The 19,475-nt window shown below is 32.5% G+C and overlaps 2 protein-coding genes across 15 annotated transcripts in view; one reads left to right on the top strand and one right to left on the bottom strand.

The window, feature by feature from the left end:
• Positions 1 to 10,695, top strand: part of LOC128205404 (tRNA-splicing endonuclease subunit Sen2-like) — a 72,216-nt gene extending 61,521 nt beyond the window's left edge. The window contains exons 2-11 of one of the 2 annotated variants that reach the window (XM_052907003.1): positions 675 to 768; positions 2,210 to 2,313; positions 3,213 to 3,337; positions 3,797 to 3,924; positions 4,809 to 5,989; positions 6,344 to 6,536; positions 7,467 to 7,568; positions 8,287 to 8,378; positions 8,736 to 8,825; positions 10,319 to 10,695. In XM_052907003.1, the coding sequence (XP_052762963.1) occupies positions 675 to 768; positions 2,210 to 2,313; positions 3,213 to 3,337; positions 3,797 to 3,924; positions 4,809 to 5,989; positions 6,344 to 6,536; positions 7,467 to 7,568; positions 8,287 to 8,378; positions 8,736 to 8,825; positions 10,319 to 10,390 (2,181 nt within the window). In that variant the 3' untranslated portion in view covers positions 10,391 to 10,695. Of the gene's footprint in view, positions 1 to 674; positions 769 to 2,209; positions 2,314 to 3,212; positions 3,338 to 3,796; positions 3,925 to 4,802; positions 5,990 to 6,343; positions 6,537 to 7,466; positions 7,569 to 8,286; positions 8,379 to 8,735; positions 8,826 to 10,318 lie in introns of both variants that reach the window. The other variant, XM_052907004.1, reaches the window with a different exon arrangement.
• Positions 10,696 to 12,182: 1,487 nt separating this feature from the next.
• The window catches only part of LOC128205402 (doublecortin domain-containing protein 2-like), a 67,994-nt gene continuing 60,701 nt past the window's right edge, over positions 12,183 to 19,475 (bottom strand). For all 13 annotated transcript variants that reach the window (XM_052906989.1, XM_052907002.1, XM_052906997.1 and 10 more), the window contains one exon: positions 12,183 to 15,095. In XM_052906989.1, the coding sequence (XP_052762949.1) occupies positions 15,084 to 15,095 (12 nt within the window). In that variant the 3' untranslated portion in view covers positions 12,183 to 15,083. The remainder of the gene's footprint in view (positions 15,096 to 19,475) is intronic.

Below are 19,475 nucleotides of genomic sequence, written 5' to 3'. Positions count from 1 at the left end.
CTTCATGTATATATCGTTATGTTTTGACAGAATGAAATGAAGAAAAGCCATCAAACTCATTATTATAAGTTGGATATTTAATTTTTGTGTACGGAACTAATATAAAATAACATTATCTGGTAATATTTCTTGTTTTTATGATATTTTATAGACGCTATATGCTTTAACCCGGAATCCTGATCGGAACAACTACCCACTTTTGATACTAAACAATTCGTACGTGAAGGATTTGCCATATCAAAAATCTAAAAAAAATCCGTCAACGTACAATTATTTGGACTACATAGAAGAGCTGAGAATAATTTAAATATATGTCAGGATTCTTTTTTCAATTTGTGATATTTGCAGACTTGTAGCATCCAGAGTTTTTGTTTACTCAATGGTGAATAGTGTATTACCTGCCACTAGTGATCCTGAGTTTTACATATATCTAAAGCTGTTCAAAGTCACATTTGATATGAGGCACTCAATTGACTTATGAAAAAACACACAATACAAATCTAATAATAAATAAACATTTAAAGATGGACTGGTAATGTTCAGAGTATTATTTTTTAAAACAGTCATTATTGTTTGCTGGGTTAATACATGAAAATCATGCATGATATCAAATGATGAAAAATTTTCCCTGAACACTCATAATGACATTATTGTGGAAGGTTTTCTGTTCACAGATGTCTAAATCACATATCCATCCTGGTAAAAAGAAGAAGCATGTACGGCGTGTCCTGCAATCACCATTTCCAGTTCCTATATCAAGCATAACAGGTAGCTATGGGTTAAATTGTCCAGTATGAAAAGCGGGAGTCCAAAAAGAAAATGTAAAAGTAAAACTGTGTACACGTTTTGAGAGCACAGAAGATTTTGTGTGTCTATGTGTCTTATGCAGGACATTTTTATGTCCTGCAAGTAATGCTACTACCAAGGTCGTTATGTTTTAAAACAAATTTCATAAAAATTGATTAAAAAACAGTTTGTGAATTTCAGACATATGAACCTCTGGTAATGTTAGTGGGGTAGATTAGGATCTCCAAGTCAGTAGATTGGGCTCAAAAGCGGTAGAATTTCTAAAAAAAAATATTTTTCAGTCAAAAACAATGATCGATCAATACAATGTAAACAAAATCTTAATGGTTGTTACCATTTTATGATTTTCAGAAAATACCCCCAAAATATGTCATGGCTCAGCGTCTTGTCAAGTTTTTGTGTATTTAATTGAGAAAACAGAAGGATGATAATGTCTGTCTTGTGAAAACTACAGCTTATTTTTAGTAGAACCACTGATAAATCAATCATACTGGCCAAACAGGTGTAGTGCAGAGTGAGAGAGCAGATGACAACAGGATTGTGTACGTTAATTTTCGCGCCAAAAATTCGTAAATTTTGGTTTATCATATTTATTTCATGAAAATATACAAGTGACAACTTATATAACATTCTAAATATTTAAGAATTTGATTGAAAGCTAAGAGCTTATAAAGATCATCTTCGTAAATTTTATACATTGAAGATAATTAATATAACACTTTGGAAATGCTATTTTTATAAAGCTTTTAAAGCAGTATAATATGCTGATTTGAAGGATGCCAATTAACAAAGAATACTGATAAAGTAGAATGACAGTCTTTTGTGCCGTAACTAAGCAATGTGCAAAGTTATTATTGTCAAGTTGTTTATTGCACCATATTTTGAATGGGACAGATAATGGGGTATGTTAGCATGGTTGAGGGTTTTAAAATTGTGTTTTTTTAATTTTAAAAGCGGTAGATTTCATTGACAGAGAAGTATAGTGGTAGGGTGGTCTCAAAAGCGGTAGATTTTACCTAGCACTGGTAAGTTCACATGTCGGGAATATATTTATTGTTCTGGCTGAAAATAATTGTTGGGTGTCAATATGGTGACAAAATTGTCTAGCGTAACAAGACAAATTAAAAATAATCTGTCATGTTTTGTTAACAATGCTACAATTTGTGCAAAAGAGCCAACAGTAAAGGTTTTGTGTTACTTTGCCTTATGGCAAATTGAAATTGTTCGTAGCTTTCAATTTTGGATTCCTTGTACTTCCAAGGAATCAAGTTTGGAAGTTTTTACCCATTTCTAGGGAGTTATATACCTCCAAACTTCCTTTAACGGAAGCCCTGCTTGTGGTAATATTATGTGACACTAATCTTTCTATAATATATTATTTTTGGGGATCATTATAATACAGGTACAGAATGTGACAGACAAAGCTGGTACCAGTTTACAGGAGAGCTGAAAGGGGACAATGTGATTGTGAGACACTCCGGGGACATTGCTTATTTACATAGCATGGTAAGAAACATAAGGGATTATCAATTAAAGTGAAAAATTATAAAAGATCATTCATCAGAAAAAAAGTCTGCTTACAGGGTTGTCAATAAGAACCGGCTGCAGGCCGTAATGGATGGTTCAAATGGAGTTTGGGCCGGTTCAAATTCGGAAGAAAAAAGATTTGGCATATTTTTAGATGCAGTAGAAGATTTGTTGTTTACTCAACATTGCCGACATTTTGACACGATTCTTAACCATGACCTGTGACGTCAGGCACCTGATCAGTAAAATATAGTTGTATTATTGTTAGTTAATTATAATTTGCTGCAATGTGTATATTTCCACAAGAAAACAAGACAGGAATGCCCACAAACCTGCGCAGTCAACGTTTTACGCATCTTTGATACCAATGACCTTATTTCGCGATTTTCCAAAACTCTTAAAATAGTAGTGTTTTTTTTAGTGCATTGTATTTATTAATTTTTATACTTCATGAAAATGAATTTATATCAAATAAACAAGCAACAGATATAAACATAAATGACCCTACATTACTAGTACATAGAATTACGTACTGGTATCTATGAAGCTATCGATAAAGCGTGGATCTCCGTATCTGTGAAGATATGGATAGATAAGTAAAATTGAGTATCTATGAAGTAAATGATTAAATACTCATATCTTAGTAGTAAAAATAAATATATAAAAGCTGTCCAAATTGAGTTTTGCATGAAACAAATGCTTTTGCCACTGTCTTTCATGATAAAACAGTTTGTTTTTACCTCCATCAGGATTTACAGAAATTGTCAGTTTGTTTCTTGTGATGAAAACTAGGAAGTACATAAATTAATATGTTATAACATATCAAAGCTAGTTTTATTTCAACTTGTATAATTATACATGAATACTTTTCCTTGCAGGGCTTCTTCGGCCAGGGCCTGATGTCGCGAGGTGAGCCAGCAGTGTATGACACACTCCCGTCTGCTTGTCTGCCAACCCAGAGTGCTGATAAGCCAAGGAGGGTCAAGGTCATGAGAAGGCGCATGTAAGAGGAACAAAAACAATTCACTCTTTATCTCATTGCTTAAAAGCACATGAATAACAACTGGCAGATATTGTTTTCACTCTTTGTCTCATTGCTTAAAAGCACACGAATAACAACTGGCAGATATTGTTGCCTCTCTTTTACTCTCATTTATATGAAGTAATGCAGTAAGAACAGAATAATAAACCTTGGGTGCTGACAGCTTGAATCACTTGTCTGGCCTCTATAGATTTCTGCTTTAAAATTGTGCTAGTTATTAGTTTTAATCAAAGTAAAAGAAGTATTTGGCAGTCTTAAGCATTTAATTCTTTGAAGGCATAAGTGTGATTCTTTCATTTTAGGCAACCCTCTTTAAAAGTAACGGTATATTGATCCTGAAATTTGGCGTTTTCATTTGAATTAGCATTTAGTTGACTTTGCATTATCTTTCAAAGTTAAAATACTATGTACTTTTTTCAGGTATTTACGTCACATGAAATGGCGGAAATCTCAGTGCCAGGCAGAGTCACTTGGTGAAGACACACAGCCTGGCTCTGACTCCAAGGTTGATCAGGAGTTTGATAGCGATTTAGAATACTATCCTCAAGGTACATATACTGTGACACTTTTACTTTATTGATATTTTGGACTATTATACATGTTGCAGTGGTCGAAATTAGCACAAGCCCGCAAGCCCTGCACTGGTTAAATGTCTTTTGGGCTTGCTCAAATTCTGAATTTTATATAGCAGGGCTTGTTCAAAAATGTGATGCCAAGCAATAGTATAAGCATTCGGGCTTGTTCATCCGAAAGTCTTTATTTCATTGACTGATGTTGATTAAGATACTAAAACAGAAACGTTAATCATGCAGATTACTTTTGTTAATTAAAGAGCTGCAGGTTAAATACGCTGTTTCTCGTATTGTTTGGCTTTTTTAAGTTATTAAAAAAATAGTTTTATATGTAGTTACATTGTTATTTTGGGTAGGAAATTTAATTGCAATTATTCTCCTAGATTTAACATAATATGCTGCTTACTGCTTGCTGATTTCTTACTTAATATTCTACTTTAATTTATTTCAGTATCATGTAGATTCAATCGAAGTTTGTGTAAAAACCATATGAACAATAACTTTTTTTTGCCCCACGGAGACTTGTTGTAGTTGCACTGTTTGTCCCGCTGAAAGTGTGTCAGTCTGTAACTATCTTATCTCAGATTTAACTTAGTCAATTTTATTCAAATCTCAATTCTCACAGAAATGTACCTGGTACAGCGAAATGGAAAGTTGCATAGCATTCATTTGGCATTTGAATAAGGATTGTCATGATTGCAAATGGTATAAAGTAATGCGTCTGCAACTACAAGACTAGAAAAATCTGAGACCACATCTCAAACTCAGCCTCAGGGCTGTTCATGTTTTGTATTAATGTGTTAAAAGATTGCTTTAATATCCTTTTAAGTATTTTCAAATTTCCTCTTTACTAGATATAGATCAGAATGGCGAAGCTGCCAACAAAACAGATAAACCTTCACTGGACATTCCAGCTCATCTACCCAATCTTGAAGAAACAACTGAATCTATACAAAAGAGATCTATACAGGATAGTATGAACGATCATATCGATAGCGGTAAAAATGCTACAGGCTCATTATTTAATGATGTTGTTGATAACAAATGTTTCTCAAATCTATTGAATATGAATTCTGACACCAATCAGAATTCTGAAAAACAGTTAATCTGGAGTTTAAATTCAGTCAATCAGAATGCTGACCAAAATGTCTGGAATTCAAATTCAGCCAATGAGGATACAACTGTTAAAGACTCATGGGATACAATGGAAGCTGATGTGGATTTTTGGACTTCTGATGTTGATTCAGTAAAAAGAAATATGATTGAAACATCAGATACAAACTCCACAAATGATGCAATGAATAACCTTACTGCTGAGCATCATAAATCTGTACGAACAATTGAAGACAATTTAATTAATAAAAGCAGCGATAGTCACAAAATTATTGAAGAAAGTGATATTGAGGGAAAAAAATCCACTAACCTTGAAGGCATTCCTGCAAAAAGAATGAAACTTGATGTTGAACCTGAGAGATTAAATAAAAAATATATAGCTGAAAGTGGATATCATATCCCTCATTCTGAAGATTTGACTACTGTTTGTGAGAAAATCGGAACAGAGGTATTGGAAAAAAATGTTCATTTAAATACAAACGAGACCAAGCATGACACAATGATGAATGCACATGACACAGAGATGAATGTGGAATATAAAGTAGAAAGTGAGAAGATGCTGGATGTTTCGAGGCAGAAAACTGTTAATTTAGAAGAAACAGATTCAAACATTTCAATGAGTGACGAATTAAATGTATCAAGTGAAAAAAGGCCGGATGAATTGGAAGAGAAAACTGATAACTTAAAGGAATCTGACCCAAACATTCTACCTCTCCATCCGTACTGTGAGCAAGGTCCAGAGCTAGATCATTCAGAAGATGATATGGATGAGGACGAAGATTCCAATCATGATGTTCTTGTGATAGATGATTCGGACATTGATGACAGCACTGTGCTAGTTGAAAAGAAGGAACGTTATAGATGGAGACCGGTGGAAAGGCCAGATAGTTTCCGCTTCAATGAGCCACTTGTACTGTCCCTTGAAGAGGTATATATTGCAGTATGTTATTCTGAAAATAATGTTCAAATAATTATATTAAAAGAAAGCTGCAGTACTTTTTCTTTTGTTTTTTGAAATGTCACCAACATGTGGACTTGTGTTGTAAGAAAGTCTGTTTTGTTTTCAGCTTGTTATTCATCAAATAAATCACAACATCCAAAATCATGGTAAAAAAGCTTGGCTTAAATTATCATTTTATTTAAATTAAATGATATATTTGCAGGAAGCTGTTGTTATTTTTTACACTTGTACATTTACAATGTTCCTGAAAGCTACTTTGATTATATAATCATCTTTCAAATTGACTGGGTCATGTAACTTAATCTTTCCATTTGATCCCAGGCATTTTTCCTAATGTATGGACTGGGTTGTCTCACCGTGCAAACAGAGAACCAGCCTGAAATCAAGATTGCCGCCTTTTGGAGGAAGATGTGTGAGAGGCAGGGCCGGTTCCTCCCTCACTATGTGGCTTACCATTACTTCAGAAGCAAGGGCTGGGTACCAAGATCTGGTCTTCTGTTTGGGACTGATTTTGGTGAGTGAAATGATAACATATGGTCATTTCTAGTTCCAAGGTCTTTATAGAACTTTGGTTGCTTTTAGTTACTTTGGTATTTATAAATATCTTAATGCAGCTGATTTTAGAAAAATGTTGAAACATTTATGAGAAACAATACCATTTTAACCATTTATTTACAAATGAAAAACTCATTTCTTGCAGCCTTTGCATAAATTGAAGGTTAAAAAATATTTTTCGGTTGGTGACTTTGTATATGATAATCATTCGGATCTCCTCGGCCATTATCCATCAAAAATGACCTTGGATGTATGTTGGTTCATCAGTAGAAGTAGATTGTAGAATTTAAAGTGATACTCATGTTTAAAATCTATATATACACAGGTATAACAAACATAGATTTTAAGTGATCAATCTTTAACAACTTAACAAACGCATTTATGGAAAATATAATTATTGATAACAAGATTGTAACCGTGTATTTAATAGTTGAAACAGACTGGAAAATGCCAAAAGATTTACAGTGATAAATAATCATCTCATAAGGTAGAAATATCATGTTTTTTGCACCTTTCTTTCAAATTTGACACGCTATTGGTCATAAGAACTCTTGGTTTCGATATTTATTCATTCTTTTCCATAAATTAAAACAATTGAATTAATTGTGGTACAACTTACTTGGGAGTAAGAGTGTATCTTTAAAACAATAGTATTAATCAGTTGTAGTGTTTTTTTAATTGTTTGCCAGTGGAGTGTATTAATGTACAACTTCTAAAGATTCCCAGCTGTTAAGACACTAATCTTAACTACTACGCAATCTACTTTTAACGTAGTCAAATGTTAAAGATTTTGGACGTTGTAAACCGTCTATATATATCCGAGGTTGTTTTTAATGGAAAATGCCGGAGATGTTCTGAATGTATGACAAATTACTTTCGTGTTTTTCAGTGTTGTACAGAGTAGGTCCTCCATTCTTCCATGCAACATATTCTGTGATTGTAAAAACAGTCCATGCAGGTATAAACAGTGCTTCACTTTGGGTGTTAAATAGTGAGTAGTTAAACTTCAGCAAGCAGAAATAGGTCTTTTATGACGTACGAAGCAAATATGATATACTGCAAATAAAATGGAGATACCTTTGGTCTAGCATGTTTTGAAGTCCAAAGATAATTTACAATTCCGACAGTTATCATTGTATCAGGCCGTGGAGAACTTGAACATTATGAAATTTTCTGAAAAATGTTAATAACGAATAGCCTAATATTTCTACATATAACCACAATTCATAACTTACGAATTGTGGTTATATGTAGAAGTATTAGGCTTCGTTTGCCAAACATTTAAAGAAGGTGTATGTATTTATAATCATATTATAAGTTTTAATTTAAACATTTTAAGAAGAATTTGATTATCTTAGACAGTTAATTCTATGAAGGCAGATAAAGGTGCCCATGCTGGTCTCAAAGTGGAGTATAGTATTACTAAAAAAGGACAAGGTGCAGCACCCTGCCATGTCTATTATTATTCCGAGACTTATGTTTCAGCTTGTTTTAGGGCAAACAAGTCAGACTGTTGGTATCTTTGACATTGTTCTTCATACAGACTAACTGTTAGTTACAAATTGTCATCTTAGAGCAAGAACTCAATAAGTGCATATATAATTAGAAGCATGTATTTAGTTCTTGTATGAAATTTATAAATGAGAATTTTATTTTGTTCTAATTTTCTAAGCCACCTTTAATAGAACTATTAATGTCCTTGTCTGCAGGCAGCTATGAGGAAGTGGAAGGATACCGGAACCGTGATTTCACCTGGACATCTCTGACTGGCCTTGATCGAGTCACAGAAAATGTTGCCAAGGTAATTACAGGGCTTCAGTAAAATGTTCACTTGTCTTCTCTTAAACTTCTGCCTTGATTCAAAAATGATACTTAGGTATAACCAACTCTGTTAGGATTTTAACATAGGATTGAAGTCAAATGTACTCATATGTAGTGTTTGAGTAAATTATTGTATCACAGTATGTTCTTGTAGGAATATGCTAATTCAGAAAAATACACAGAGTTTCTTGCTATGTAGAACACATGTGAAATTTGTTAAAGTCTCGAACTAAAACTGTTGACCACTTTGATTTTATGCAGAAATAAAAATATGTGATTTGTTTTCGAAGTGATTAAGTGCCTATAAGTCTAACATGGAATTTTGCCTTTCTTGCAGGTTCTGATGTTCTGCTATGTGATTTTACCCTCTGACTGGCAGCAGGAAGATGGACAGTCACCTGAATGTCTCCACAGGATAACAGTACGGGTAAAGAGACAATCATTGTACAAGCATTGAGCTAGGATAATGATAGACTGTATTTAGAACAGGGACCTTAATGTATATTATGTTACACTGTATCATTCACTTGTCTGGATTTTATTTTTTTAAGGTGGAGGTGTATGTATTGGTAAAGTCTTGGTGTTGTTGACATTTTGCAAAACTTTAACATTGGGCATAACTAAAAAAAAGTTCAAGATATTCATGTGAAACTAGAGACAATGCGCACATGTGCAGCAAGGTCCATAACTCTGCCTTTAGTAATGGCTGACTTATGTCCCATTTCAACAAGTAAAAAAACAGACAAACATTAGATTCTGATGTCGCATATCTTGACACTGTCTTAACTATTTGTTGAGATATTTGCAATGACAATTATTGACTACAGTACATTTCATGTGGTTTTTTTTAAGAGATTATAATTTTTCAAGATTATAATATGAAAACAAATATGGTATAAACTTGATAGTCATATGAGTGGATTATATATAGGAATTGAATCCATGGTGTTACATCCCTATAAGATCATGTGTTGCATGTACCTCAATAGATTGCACCCACAATCCTGAAACTTCATAGGAATGTTAAGTCAGCATAGGCGGTTGTGCAACTGCAATTTTTTTTACATTTACTTTGTATTGACATTTGACTTATGAAAAAATAGTTTGTAGCATGTTCTTTTAAAAGTATTGCACCTACATACACTCATGAAGCTTCATAAAACATATTGGTCAGCATTGACAGTAGTACACCTATAATTTCTTTGACATTCACTTGATGGCACTTGACTAAGTAAAGAAATGCTTTGACAAAATCTTGTGTTGCATGTACGTCCAAAAGTATTGCATCTACAATCATGAAACTCCATGGGAATGGACAGGTCTGCACCTGCTATTTCTCAAACATTTATCTTTGTCTAACAAAAGTTATAGCACTTGACTTATATGAAAGATGGTTTAAATGAAATGAAAATGTACAAAACTATTGCATGAAACTTTATAAAAATGTTAGTCAACATAGGCAGTTGTACACCTGACATTTACTTGACCCAGTAAAGAAATGGTCTGGAAAACCTTGTGTCATATGTACCACGAAAAGTATTTCACCTACACTTCATAGGAATGTTAGTCGGCTTAGTTGAACATGCAAATTGTTTGACATTTTACTCAGGCTTAAAATTATTATTGTGGTTATCTTCAACTAAAAATTGGTCTGAACATTCTTGTGTCCCTGTCCAGGCAGCAACTGGGGGTATTCAACACCTCAGTAATAGCTCTAATTTAAAGTGACACATGTATATGAGCACAGCAGAGCAAATTGTGGAAAAATCCTTTCTTGCTATGATTGACATATTTTGACATTGTCTCAAACTTGCAAGGAGTTTCTATCATCACGGTAGATTCATGATTATAGATGATTATATACAACTTTGGATCTGCTTCTGTATTTAATGTCACTTTCACCCTTTGTGTATATTTCAGCTGCAGACTGTCAACAGATGGGTCTCGTCTCAGGAACGTGGCGATTCAAACACAAGTGCTCCCGTGTTATGATGAAATGTTAAATTTTTAAGTATAATGAATTATCTGAATAAATGTATGCTGATTAAGGCATCAATAGTAAACTTTTATTTTTCTGATTATTGGGAACAATATTGATTAACAAACAACATGTACCTAACAAGAGAACCATACTCATATTTGTTCTTGATGGCTACCATAGTCGAGTAACAAGCAGGTGAAAAAGATCACACATATGTCGAAGCCTTTTATAGTAGGTCAATGACATTTCAGCAGCTTGTGTGGACTGTTACATATTGACATCAATGAGATGAAAGCAACAAGATTCAAGGACATTAATGGAGGCCATAGGTCAAGGACACAAACTTGAGGTTGTATTTTGTAAAGTAAATTAGCTTGCATTTTCACCATGACAAGATAGTGTGCTACATTTTAGATTCAGGTTTCATGGGCAATGGTCAAATACTACTTTGTCCGGACAGTAATTTTCAAACTTGAAAGACTTTTCTGTCACTTTGTGCAAATATTCACCATGATGAGGTGGTGTGTTTATTGACAGTCTTTGGGGCATAGGTCAAATTCACGCTGTGCCAAGGATCAACATTATTACTTAGTAACTGTAACTTTCACAATAGCTTGGCACTAACGTCTCACAAGAAGGTAGAGCTTAAGACCTAGCTCTGCATGCCATTCGTAAATAATCCACAAGCTCAGCTGGTAGCAAAAATCAGATGCAAGATTCAACCTGCTGACAGCTAAATATGATCACTGATCAGATTAGCCCTAAGAAACAAGTAAAGTGATTGCAAAGTATGGCAAAAGTATTTATTACATATTCTGGGACCCTTTTCATGAGCATATCATTCCCCTCTGCCTTTTTTTAACCAGAACTTGGTATATAGGAATACATGGAGACCTTTCAGGGGATTGCAATTGGAACCCCTAAGGTCAAGGTCACTGTTATTTAAAAAAAAAATGAACAAGAGTTGAGAGATGAGAAAGTAACTCAGACATGACTACCAACACTATGTCCTTCAAACACCCAAGTTTGACCTTGACCTTACAAGTCTGGACACAGTTTGTGCATGCCTGAGTATTTTGTACACATGTGGCAAGTTATTTTAAAATCTGTCCATACAAGAGAAAGCTACAGCTCGGACACAACTTTCTTTTATCTATGACCTTATATGCAGCATTTCATTATAAACACTTTAGTGTGACCTAAACCTTAGAGATACATGTAGGGACACAGATTGTGCACACGACATGTTGTCTTTATGTTAAACACACAGGGCAAGTTATTTTAAAATCTATCTTTACAAGAGAAAGTTACAGTCAGGACATTCTGTAGTAAACAAACACTTAACATGACCTTGACCTTAGTTGGAGGAATACTGGTCTTGCATACCACACATTGTCTTGGTATGTAGAACACATTTGGCAAGTACATTTAAAATCTGGCCAAATAAGAAAAAGTTAAAAGTCAGGACACTAGATATTGAGCCAGATAGATGGTGCGCATTTAATATGCCAGTCCTTTATTCATAAGCATAAAAACAGTTGAAACTGAATAATTTTAGTTAGGGTTGACATATTGTGACCAAACTTGGTATGTAGGAAGAGTTTATGGAGTACTTTCATGGGATAGCATTTGGGGCCCCTAGGGTCAAAGTCAAGGTCACTGTTTCTAAAAATAGAAAAACAGTTGAAACGGAATTTCACAAGGAAAGCTGAAATTCTTCAGTCAATCATCGAAAACCTTGATTCCACACATTGCGGTGCTTCTTAATTGTTCTCATGGGCCGAAAAACAATCCTGACACTGATTAACTGGGTACATTTATTGATATGACAAAGGCATACAGCGTCATGAACAGTTACACAATATCAAACTTCACAAATATAGGTACCATATCTAGATGGTTGAAAAAATGGTTACGTTGTATTTTACAGTCATCTTTTAGAATTTTGGGCTGCATTATTTCTTAAATAGAAACCTTATTAAACACACTAGATAATCGGTATTGCCAATTTTCTACCTTTATGATGACATTTAATAAAACAAAAAACATTCCATTTATATTTCGGATTACAATTGTACATATTTTTGATATTGTTTTTCCTCATCTTTATATATTCAAAAAATATTCATAGGAATGTTGCGAGTTTCAAAACAGTGAAGTGTTGTGTCTGATACTGAAAATGATAACAATAAGTGTTTCGTAAATAGCTGAGATGCATAAGCCAAAATGATGCAATATTTGAATCTAGTCTACATGTTAGTACAACAAACAAAAGGTAAACTTCTGTAAAGAAAATATGAAGAACAGTTTATATAATCCATTGCCACAAAAGATAAAAGGATAAAATTAAATTTTCTTTGCTTTAAAAGTTTTCAGAGGGTATAATCAAATTTCCCCTGCTTTTAAACTTTGCAGAGGATAAAATCAAATTTCCCCTGCTTTTAAACTTTGCAAAGGATAGAATTAAATTTCCGCTGCTTTTAAACTTTGCAGAGGAAAGAATTAAATTTCCCCTGCTTTTTAAACATTGCAAAGGATAGAATCAAATATCTCCTGCTTTCAAACTTCTCATAGGGCGGAATCAAATTTTCTTTGCTTTAAAACTTCACAGAGCATAGACATATTATCTTTTCTTTGTTTTAAAACTTCTGTCTTAATGAATGCTCAATGTACATACAACCATCACTTGAATAACAACTGATGTAGGTATGATATGTTTTTGTGAGACAGAATATTGTATAATACAGCATATTAACTATGATATAGTCATGCAAACTATATAAACATTCAGATAAAACAAAATCAAACAAAATAATTATGTAAAATAGAAAGAAAAAAAATCAACAAAAATATCACAAGCATTATTTTTGGCTTTTTCAATCAAGTAACTAAAGCAGACTATTTTATTGTAGTTTTATAACAACTAGAATTTTATCCAGCCAAACTTGGTCATTAATTCTATAATTTTCAAAAATTATGTGATTTACTTCAGTGCGATATTCATATCCGATAAATATAAATGAAAATCGCAAGTAACGAAAGTTAGGTAAATAATACTCTGCAGATATGGAGGAAATACTATATACATGTTACATTTAATGACTTCTAACATTGTAAAATCTCAAGAAGTTATCACAGTCATACACACATTGCTGTTACAAAATCACAGTCAACAATATAAAATATCCAGGGCAATCTGACATAGAAAACGTACCACAAATTTGTCGTTTATGATATGTGTAAAGGTGATATGTTTTATTTATGTAAAATTAATAACAATCATTTGACTATTATCTACTGTTTTGTATTTGTATATTTAAAATGTGTTGTAGAAATATACACATCCACACAAATGGTATCAATGTTATATTATATAATGAGAAAAAAACCCAAGATCACTGTCTGATCATTTATATCGAAATCAACCAATCATTCCATTTCTTAAAGGTGTAATCTACAAGGTATGAGGCCCACAAATATGCTTATTTTGAATGCCTTGTTAATCATAATATTTTGGTATCATTTAAAAGGGTTGTTTATGCATAAAATGAAAAGAAATTCTGAAAATGATAATGGTGCAAAGCCTTCAAAGATTGCAAAATATGAGCTGTCTGTCCGATTTCAGTTGAAATAAAGGGCAAAATTATTATACCAACTGTAGTAACTTAATGTATCATGTGCTTATGGTAATTGGTAATAAGCGAGCAAGAAATTTCAAATGATACAAAATGTATGTGGTCACCAGAATTCAACATTTAACATTACGCTGTGAGTAATAAATCTGTCAGAGAACTACCTTATATTTGTGGGTCTGATTCCTTAATAGAAATGTTTGACAAATGAATCTGGAAATTCTTTTTTTCTTTATCAATAAATAAGAACAGAATAAATTGTTTTGTGCATGTCCATACCTAAGTAGAAAAAATATAATGCAAGACTATGAAAAACGTGTGAAAGTAATTTGTAAATGTTCTAAATGGTAAATGAAAGGATAACAATTATGAATATGCAGAATATTTCAGTTTCTATGTGACTTTTCCCATCACCATGACACACGCGTTCAAATTACACAGGCATTCCAACATCAACCCAAGTACAAATCTTTTATAATATAGATCCTATATAAAAGAAATGGGTTCTAAAGTTTTATTACAAATGAGGTGATGTTTGTTTTATGATAATTATTACCAAAATCTATAATCTGAGAATAAATATTGATATTTTGGGCGTATTTGTTTTGTTGTTTTTTCCATCTTTTTTTTGTCTTTGCTAATTTTGAAAAGCATAATGAACTTAATGTAGCAGAATATGTACGCAATATAGACATTATCTATAACAAACATACGAGTTTCATAACTAAAATAACTTGTCCTCTTAAAACACTTTAAATTTTTATAATGCAAGTGGAAATGATTATGCAGAATATGGTCCAATACAGTGTGTATTATGGAAAATAAAATAAAATTTCATTACATTTTGAATAATAATTATGTTTAATAACATAAGCGAAAATGATAAACAAAATAAATACATTTGAAGAAAAAAAATACTCTATAATAAATATTGAAATATGTCCGATAAGGAGACATCCTCTAAAACGTCTTAAAACAAAAAGAAAGTATCCAAGGAAAAGTTGTGATCCAGTCTGGTCAAAACTCATGGAGAAGCTTGCAAATCCAAAGGGGAGACTGGTTCCATGCTCACTCACTTCTGACCCTGAGAAAGGAAGAAAAACACGTGTAAAGTGAGACCAGTCACACCAACCAAGATAGAAACAAGGGGTTGTCTCAAAATATTTATGATTTAGAATTAAATAATTACTCTTTCATATTTCAAATATTGTTTTATTTTTCCAAAAATTTTTTTTAATAAATTTATGTTATTCAATACTTAAAATCTATAGATTTGTTTATTTTATTCATCCACCAGGTAAAACTCAAATTTGCACGGCACTCAAATACACGTGCAAACTTGAACCTACAGCACAAATTGTTTGACTTCCCCTCTTTCTTGTGCAGTGCAAGTGTAGTTCGGTGTCAATTTTACACCATCACCTGTGCTCATTAACTCTGACTTTATCATAAAATATTTCGATAATTTGTAAAACTTATATACACTATTCAGAGTTTCATTTTACCATCCAAATTCCGTTGATCAGTATCAGAAAACTGTTTAGGATTAAGGTGTATCCAAAACTTTGGTGTCTAAAATGACTACTTTAAATCAAACACTTGAGACACTCTAGCTCTATGGTCGTCTACAACTTCTAATTCTAGTATTGCACTTTGATAACACTTTGGGTTTCCAGCTGAGTATCTGAAAGTTCTGCAACCACAATATGCATACGAAGCTCAACAATGTGCGTCTCAATTCATTTCAATATCATAGGTAGAATTCTGAAATTTTAGACATATCTATAATAACCTCCAGAATTATGTACAAACAAGCTATTATAGTTCATAAAGACCTTCATGTTTAGTTTACTGATTTTGAAATTATAATGCAACAAATATTACCTGGACAAAGCCAGTAGAAAATTTAAAGCTGCACTTTCACAGATTGACAGTTTTGCGTAAATGTTTTGAAAGCAAAGATACAAGACTGTCGTCAAAAGATCAGATTGCAGTTTTTCATATTTACGTTCGAAAATTGATGTTTTAAGGCTAAAAGCGTTACCAACGCTTTAAGAAAAATGAAAATTTCAGAAGTTTTTCAAACAATCGAGATCTGTTCTTTTGTGAGTTATCTTTTATGACTGTATCGAAGTGGTTGATCCCAAAATCAGCTGATTCTGAGACAAAAACTTAAAAAAATGTCAAAACTGCCAATCTGTGAGCGTGCAGCTTTAAGTCAGTGAAAATAAGAAAATATGTGTTTGGTGTCTGAATTGAAAAGAATTAACTCATTTCGCTGGCACCATTGTTGTGAACTTCTCAAGCATTCCCATAACCATCATGCACACTGTGCTTTGTGTTTATACTTTCATTTTCCTTTGTGTTTAGGAGTAAAACTGTATAAACCACATAACTGTTTTGCTTTCAGCCTCAGGACAAACAACTGTTTTGTTTTAAGCCTCAGTACTGTAAGCAGGTGTTAAAGGCTCAATGCAAAACAGATGGCAAAAGGACTGACAACAAATGCTAACTAGACAATAAGGAAAGAGTTACCATTATTATTATATTTTAAGTTATGATTGGTCGTACAGCTTTACCCCAAAAACATCAGACTTGAAAACATTTGTATAACTTACAATGAGAAATAAAAATTAAGCATGTTTCTAATTTCCAATAAAAAAGTGGTATAAAAATAGTAGACATGCAAAAAGGAGACTACACAAACATAACAATGCAACAATATTATATTAATTGACAAATATCATAATAAAATTGTTGTGCACAGCTGAAGACAGTACAATAACAAGACTTAGTGTACTGACCGTCATTTAGTGGCATAAACTTTAACAAAATATTTAAAAATATACAACAATAAACATAATCAAAAATATTCAAAAATTTAAAATAAATCAATGTGCAATAAACAATTAAAATGTTATCACATGAACATTTTAGTTTCCAGAAATGTTGCATACGTAACTTTCCAAACACTTTATGTGGAGTTATGTACATTTGAAAGTATTCACTTTATAATTGATTATCAACAACGAAATCATGCAAGAATAAGCCCCATACCTTTCTGAAACTTTATAGCACAACAATATGAGCAACTTGGTAATCATACTCACTTTAAAAACAATCAAGATTTCTAGCCAATCAAAATGCTTGCATGCAGATTTCTCAGATTACACAAAATACTTTGATCTAAACGTTAATTGAAATAAATGTGGTTCAGAATGTCTATTGATAATTAACTTATCTCCTAATTTCTAACAACATTAAATACATTTGTAACAATGAACAGTGTTTTTTAAAGAAAGAAATAATCATTAAAAGTTATTAAACTTTTAATTCTCCTGATTTAACCACAATTATTTTAATTTGACAAGGGTTTTCTCGCATTTGTACATAGGGCAGGGGACATGCAAAGAAAAAAAGCAAGATTGGTTCATCATTAATAATGAAAATGGGGAATTTATTATTCCATCCACTTCAATATGTATATATATATATATATATATATATATATATATATATATATATATATATATAATAACTGTTTAACTGCTTGAGAAAAAAAGTGTAAATTCTTGCAATATATATATATAGGAAATTTATAATATAATTTAACTTCTTGAGGAAATAGAGCAGAATCTCGCTATAATTATATTAATTAAAAAATAATAACAACAGCCAAGCGTTTTTCAAATCATATATCTTTACTTATGAAAATTTCAATGTAAATTGTAATTATAATTTCAATAATAAAATAGTTTGTACGCTACTAAGCTATAAAATGCAAAATAAATGCTATTAAGAAGGTGAAAACAAACATTAGTAAAACAATGTGCATGCAGATCAATTTGTTCAAAACTGACCTAAACCCAATCTTGCTTTTCTTTCATCAATTAATCATTCAATGACACTTTAACAAAATACTGTAGGTGATTTGTTAGACAAGTCACTTTTAAAGCTTGAAGAGATTTTCAGGCAAAAACTGGGATGACAGTTGTTGATTGTGGAGTCAATGTTTAGTGTGATATAGTATTAACTTCAACAGTAGTTTTATTAATGATTAAAGAAACTGTGTTCAAAGAAACAACACTGAGACAAAAAGCTTTAAAAGTGACCTTATTATAAACAGATAATAAATATACAAAATGACCACTGCTTGCACATTTCATCTACAGCAAAGCTCAACTAGATAATAGTATATACTGTAAGATAGATATTATGATATATATATTCTAACAAAGGAAAGCAGCCCAAGGTGGGTACACTTTCTAAAAGCCTCAACCTCTAGGATTTTGTAATTTAATGGTTCAGAATGAACATTTTTTTGATTTTTTTTGTTGCCATGTAAAAAGCATAGTTATCTATTTTCTTAAATTAAACTTTGAAACTATTTTCTTAAGAAATTGAAAACTATGTAAAATTAGGAAAAAAGAATAAGATCTGCATTAAAACACATAGAAAATATGAGAACTAGTAAATGTTGTGGCAAGCAGGGTTACATAAAATACAACAAAACTACAACGTGTAAATAAATTCATACAGCTTCCTGTCACTGGTGAATTTTACAGATGAAAAACTACAGACAGTCTTGCAGTACAAAAGTCTATTTTAAATAAAGTCCAAATAACATGTCTTCCACCTTCAGCTCTAACATTGCAAGACTCACTGTTAGTGTTTAGACGTGAATGAGCTTACAAAACAACATCATTTAGTCCAGTCCTTGCTTTGACATTAATTTTTGCAAACAAATGTTTAATCCCAATAGTTTACATTCCCCATTTCCCACCACACTCTACATTTCAACTCTCAATGATTTCTTGTGTTTCCTCTGGGCTAAACTTCTGTATGCGCAAGCAATAACATTAGCAGCATGGTATTTGATCATAAACATCTCGTTCATCCCTTCCTTACCAAACTTTGCCCATTTCTTTTTCTCTATTTGCCTATTCCTGAACCCCATTAAAGAAGCCTGAATGAAGGTAGCAGCTCGGTTTTCTTTCTTTCGTTTCGTTCTGACAGCATTTAGGTAAACTTTCCTTTCATAGTAACCCCTAAATATTTTCTGGATAAGAATAGCTGCCCTCTCTTCTCTAGACAGTCTCTTACTTACAGGCAGAACTCTTCTTGGAGTCCTTTTAGCTATCTGCGACTTTCTAATGATTCTGTCCTTCATCTGTTCTCTTACCTTTTTAGCTCTAAAAGCTGCTTGGAGCTCACTAGCCTTTTTATGAAACAATATTATAGCTCGGTTATTCTTTAGCAACACTTCATCTAAGGAAATACTCAGCAACTTACCTGACTGTGTTCTTGCACTTATCAGTGCTGATGGTGGTGGTTCAATGTTTGCCAACATTTCCTTTTCCTTCTCTATCTCCTGTCTTATTTTGTATCCCCTGTATAGACTCTGTATCTTAATTACTGCCTTCCTCTGCTCCTCTTCTCTCCTCCTTATGCACTGTCTCTTTCT

Source organism: Mya arenaria, chromosome 10 (genome assembly GCF_026914265.1).
Source record: "Mya arenaria isolate MELC-2E11 chromosome 10, ASM2691426v1".
Taxonomy (NCBI): Eukaryota; Metazoa; Mollusca; class Bivalvia; order Myida; family Myidae; genus Mya; species Mya arenaria.
The sequence above is the reverse complement of the archived record's forward strand: the minus strand, read 5'-3'. Positions and strand labels throughout refer to the sequence as shown.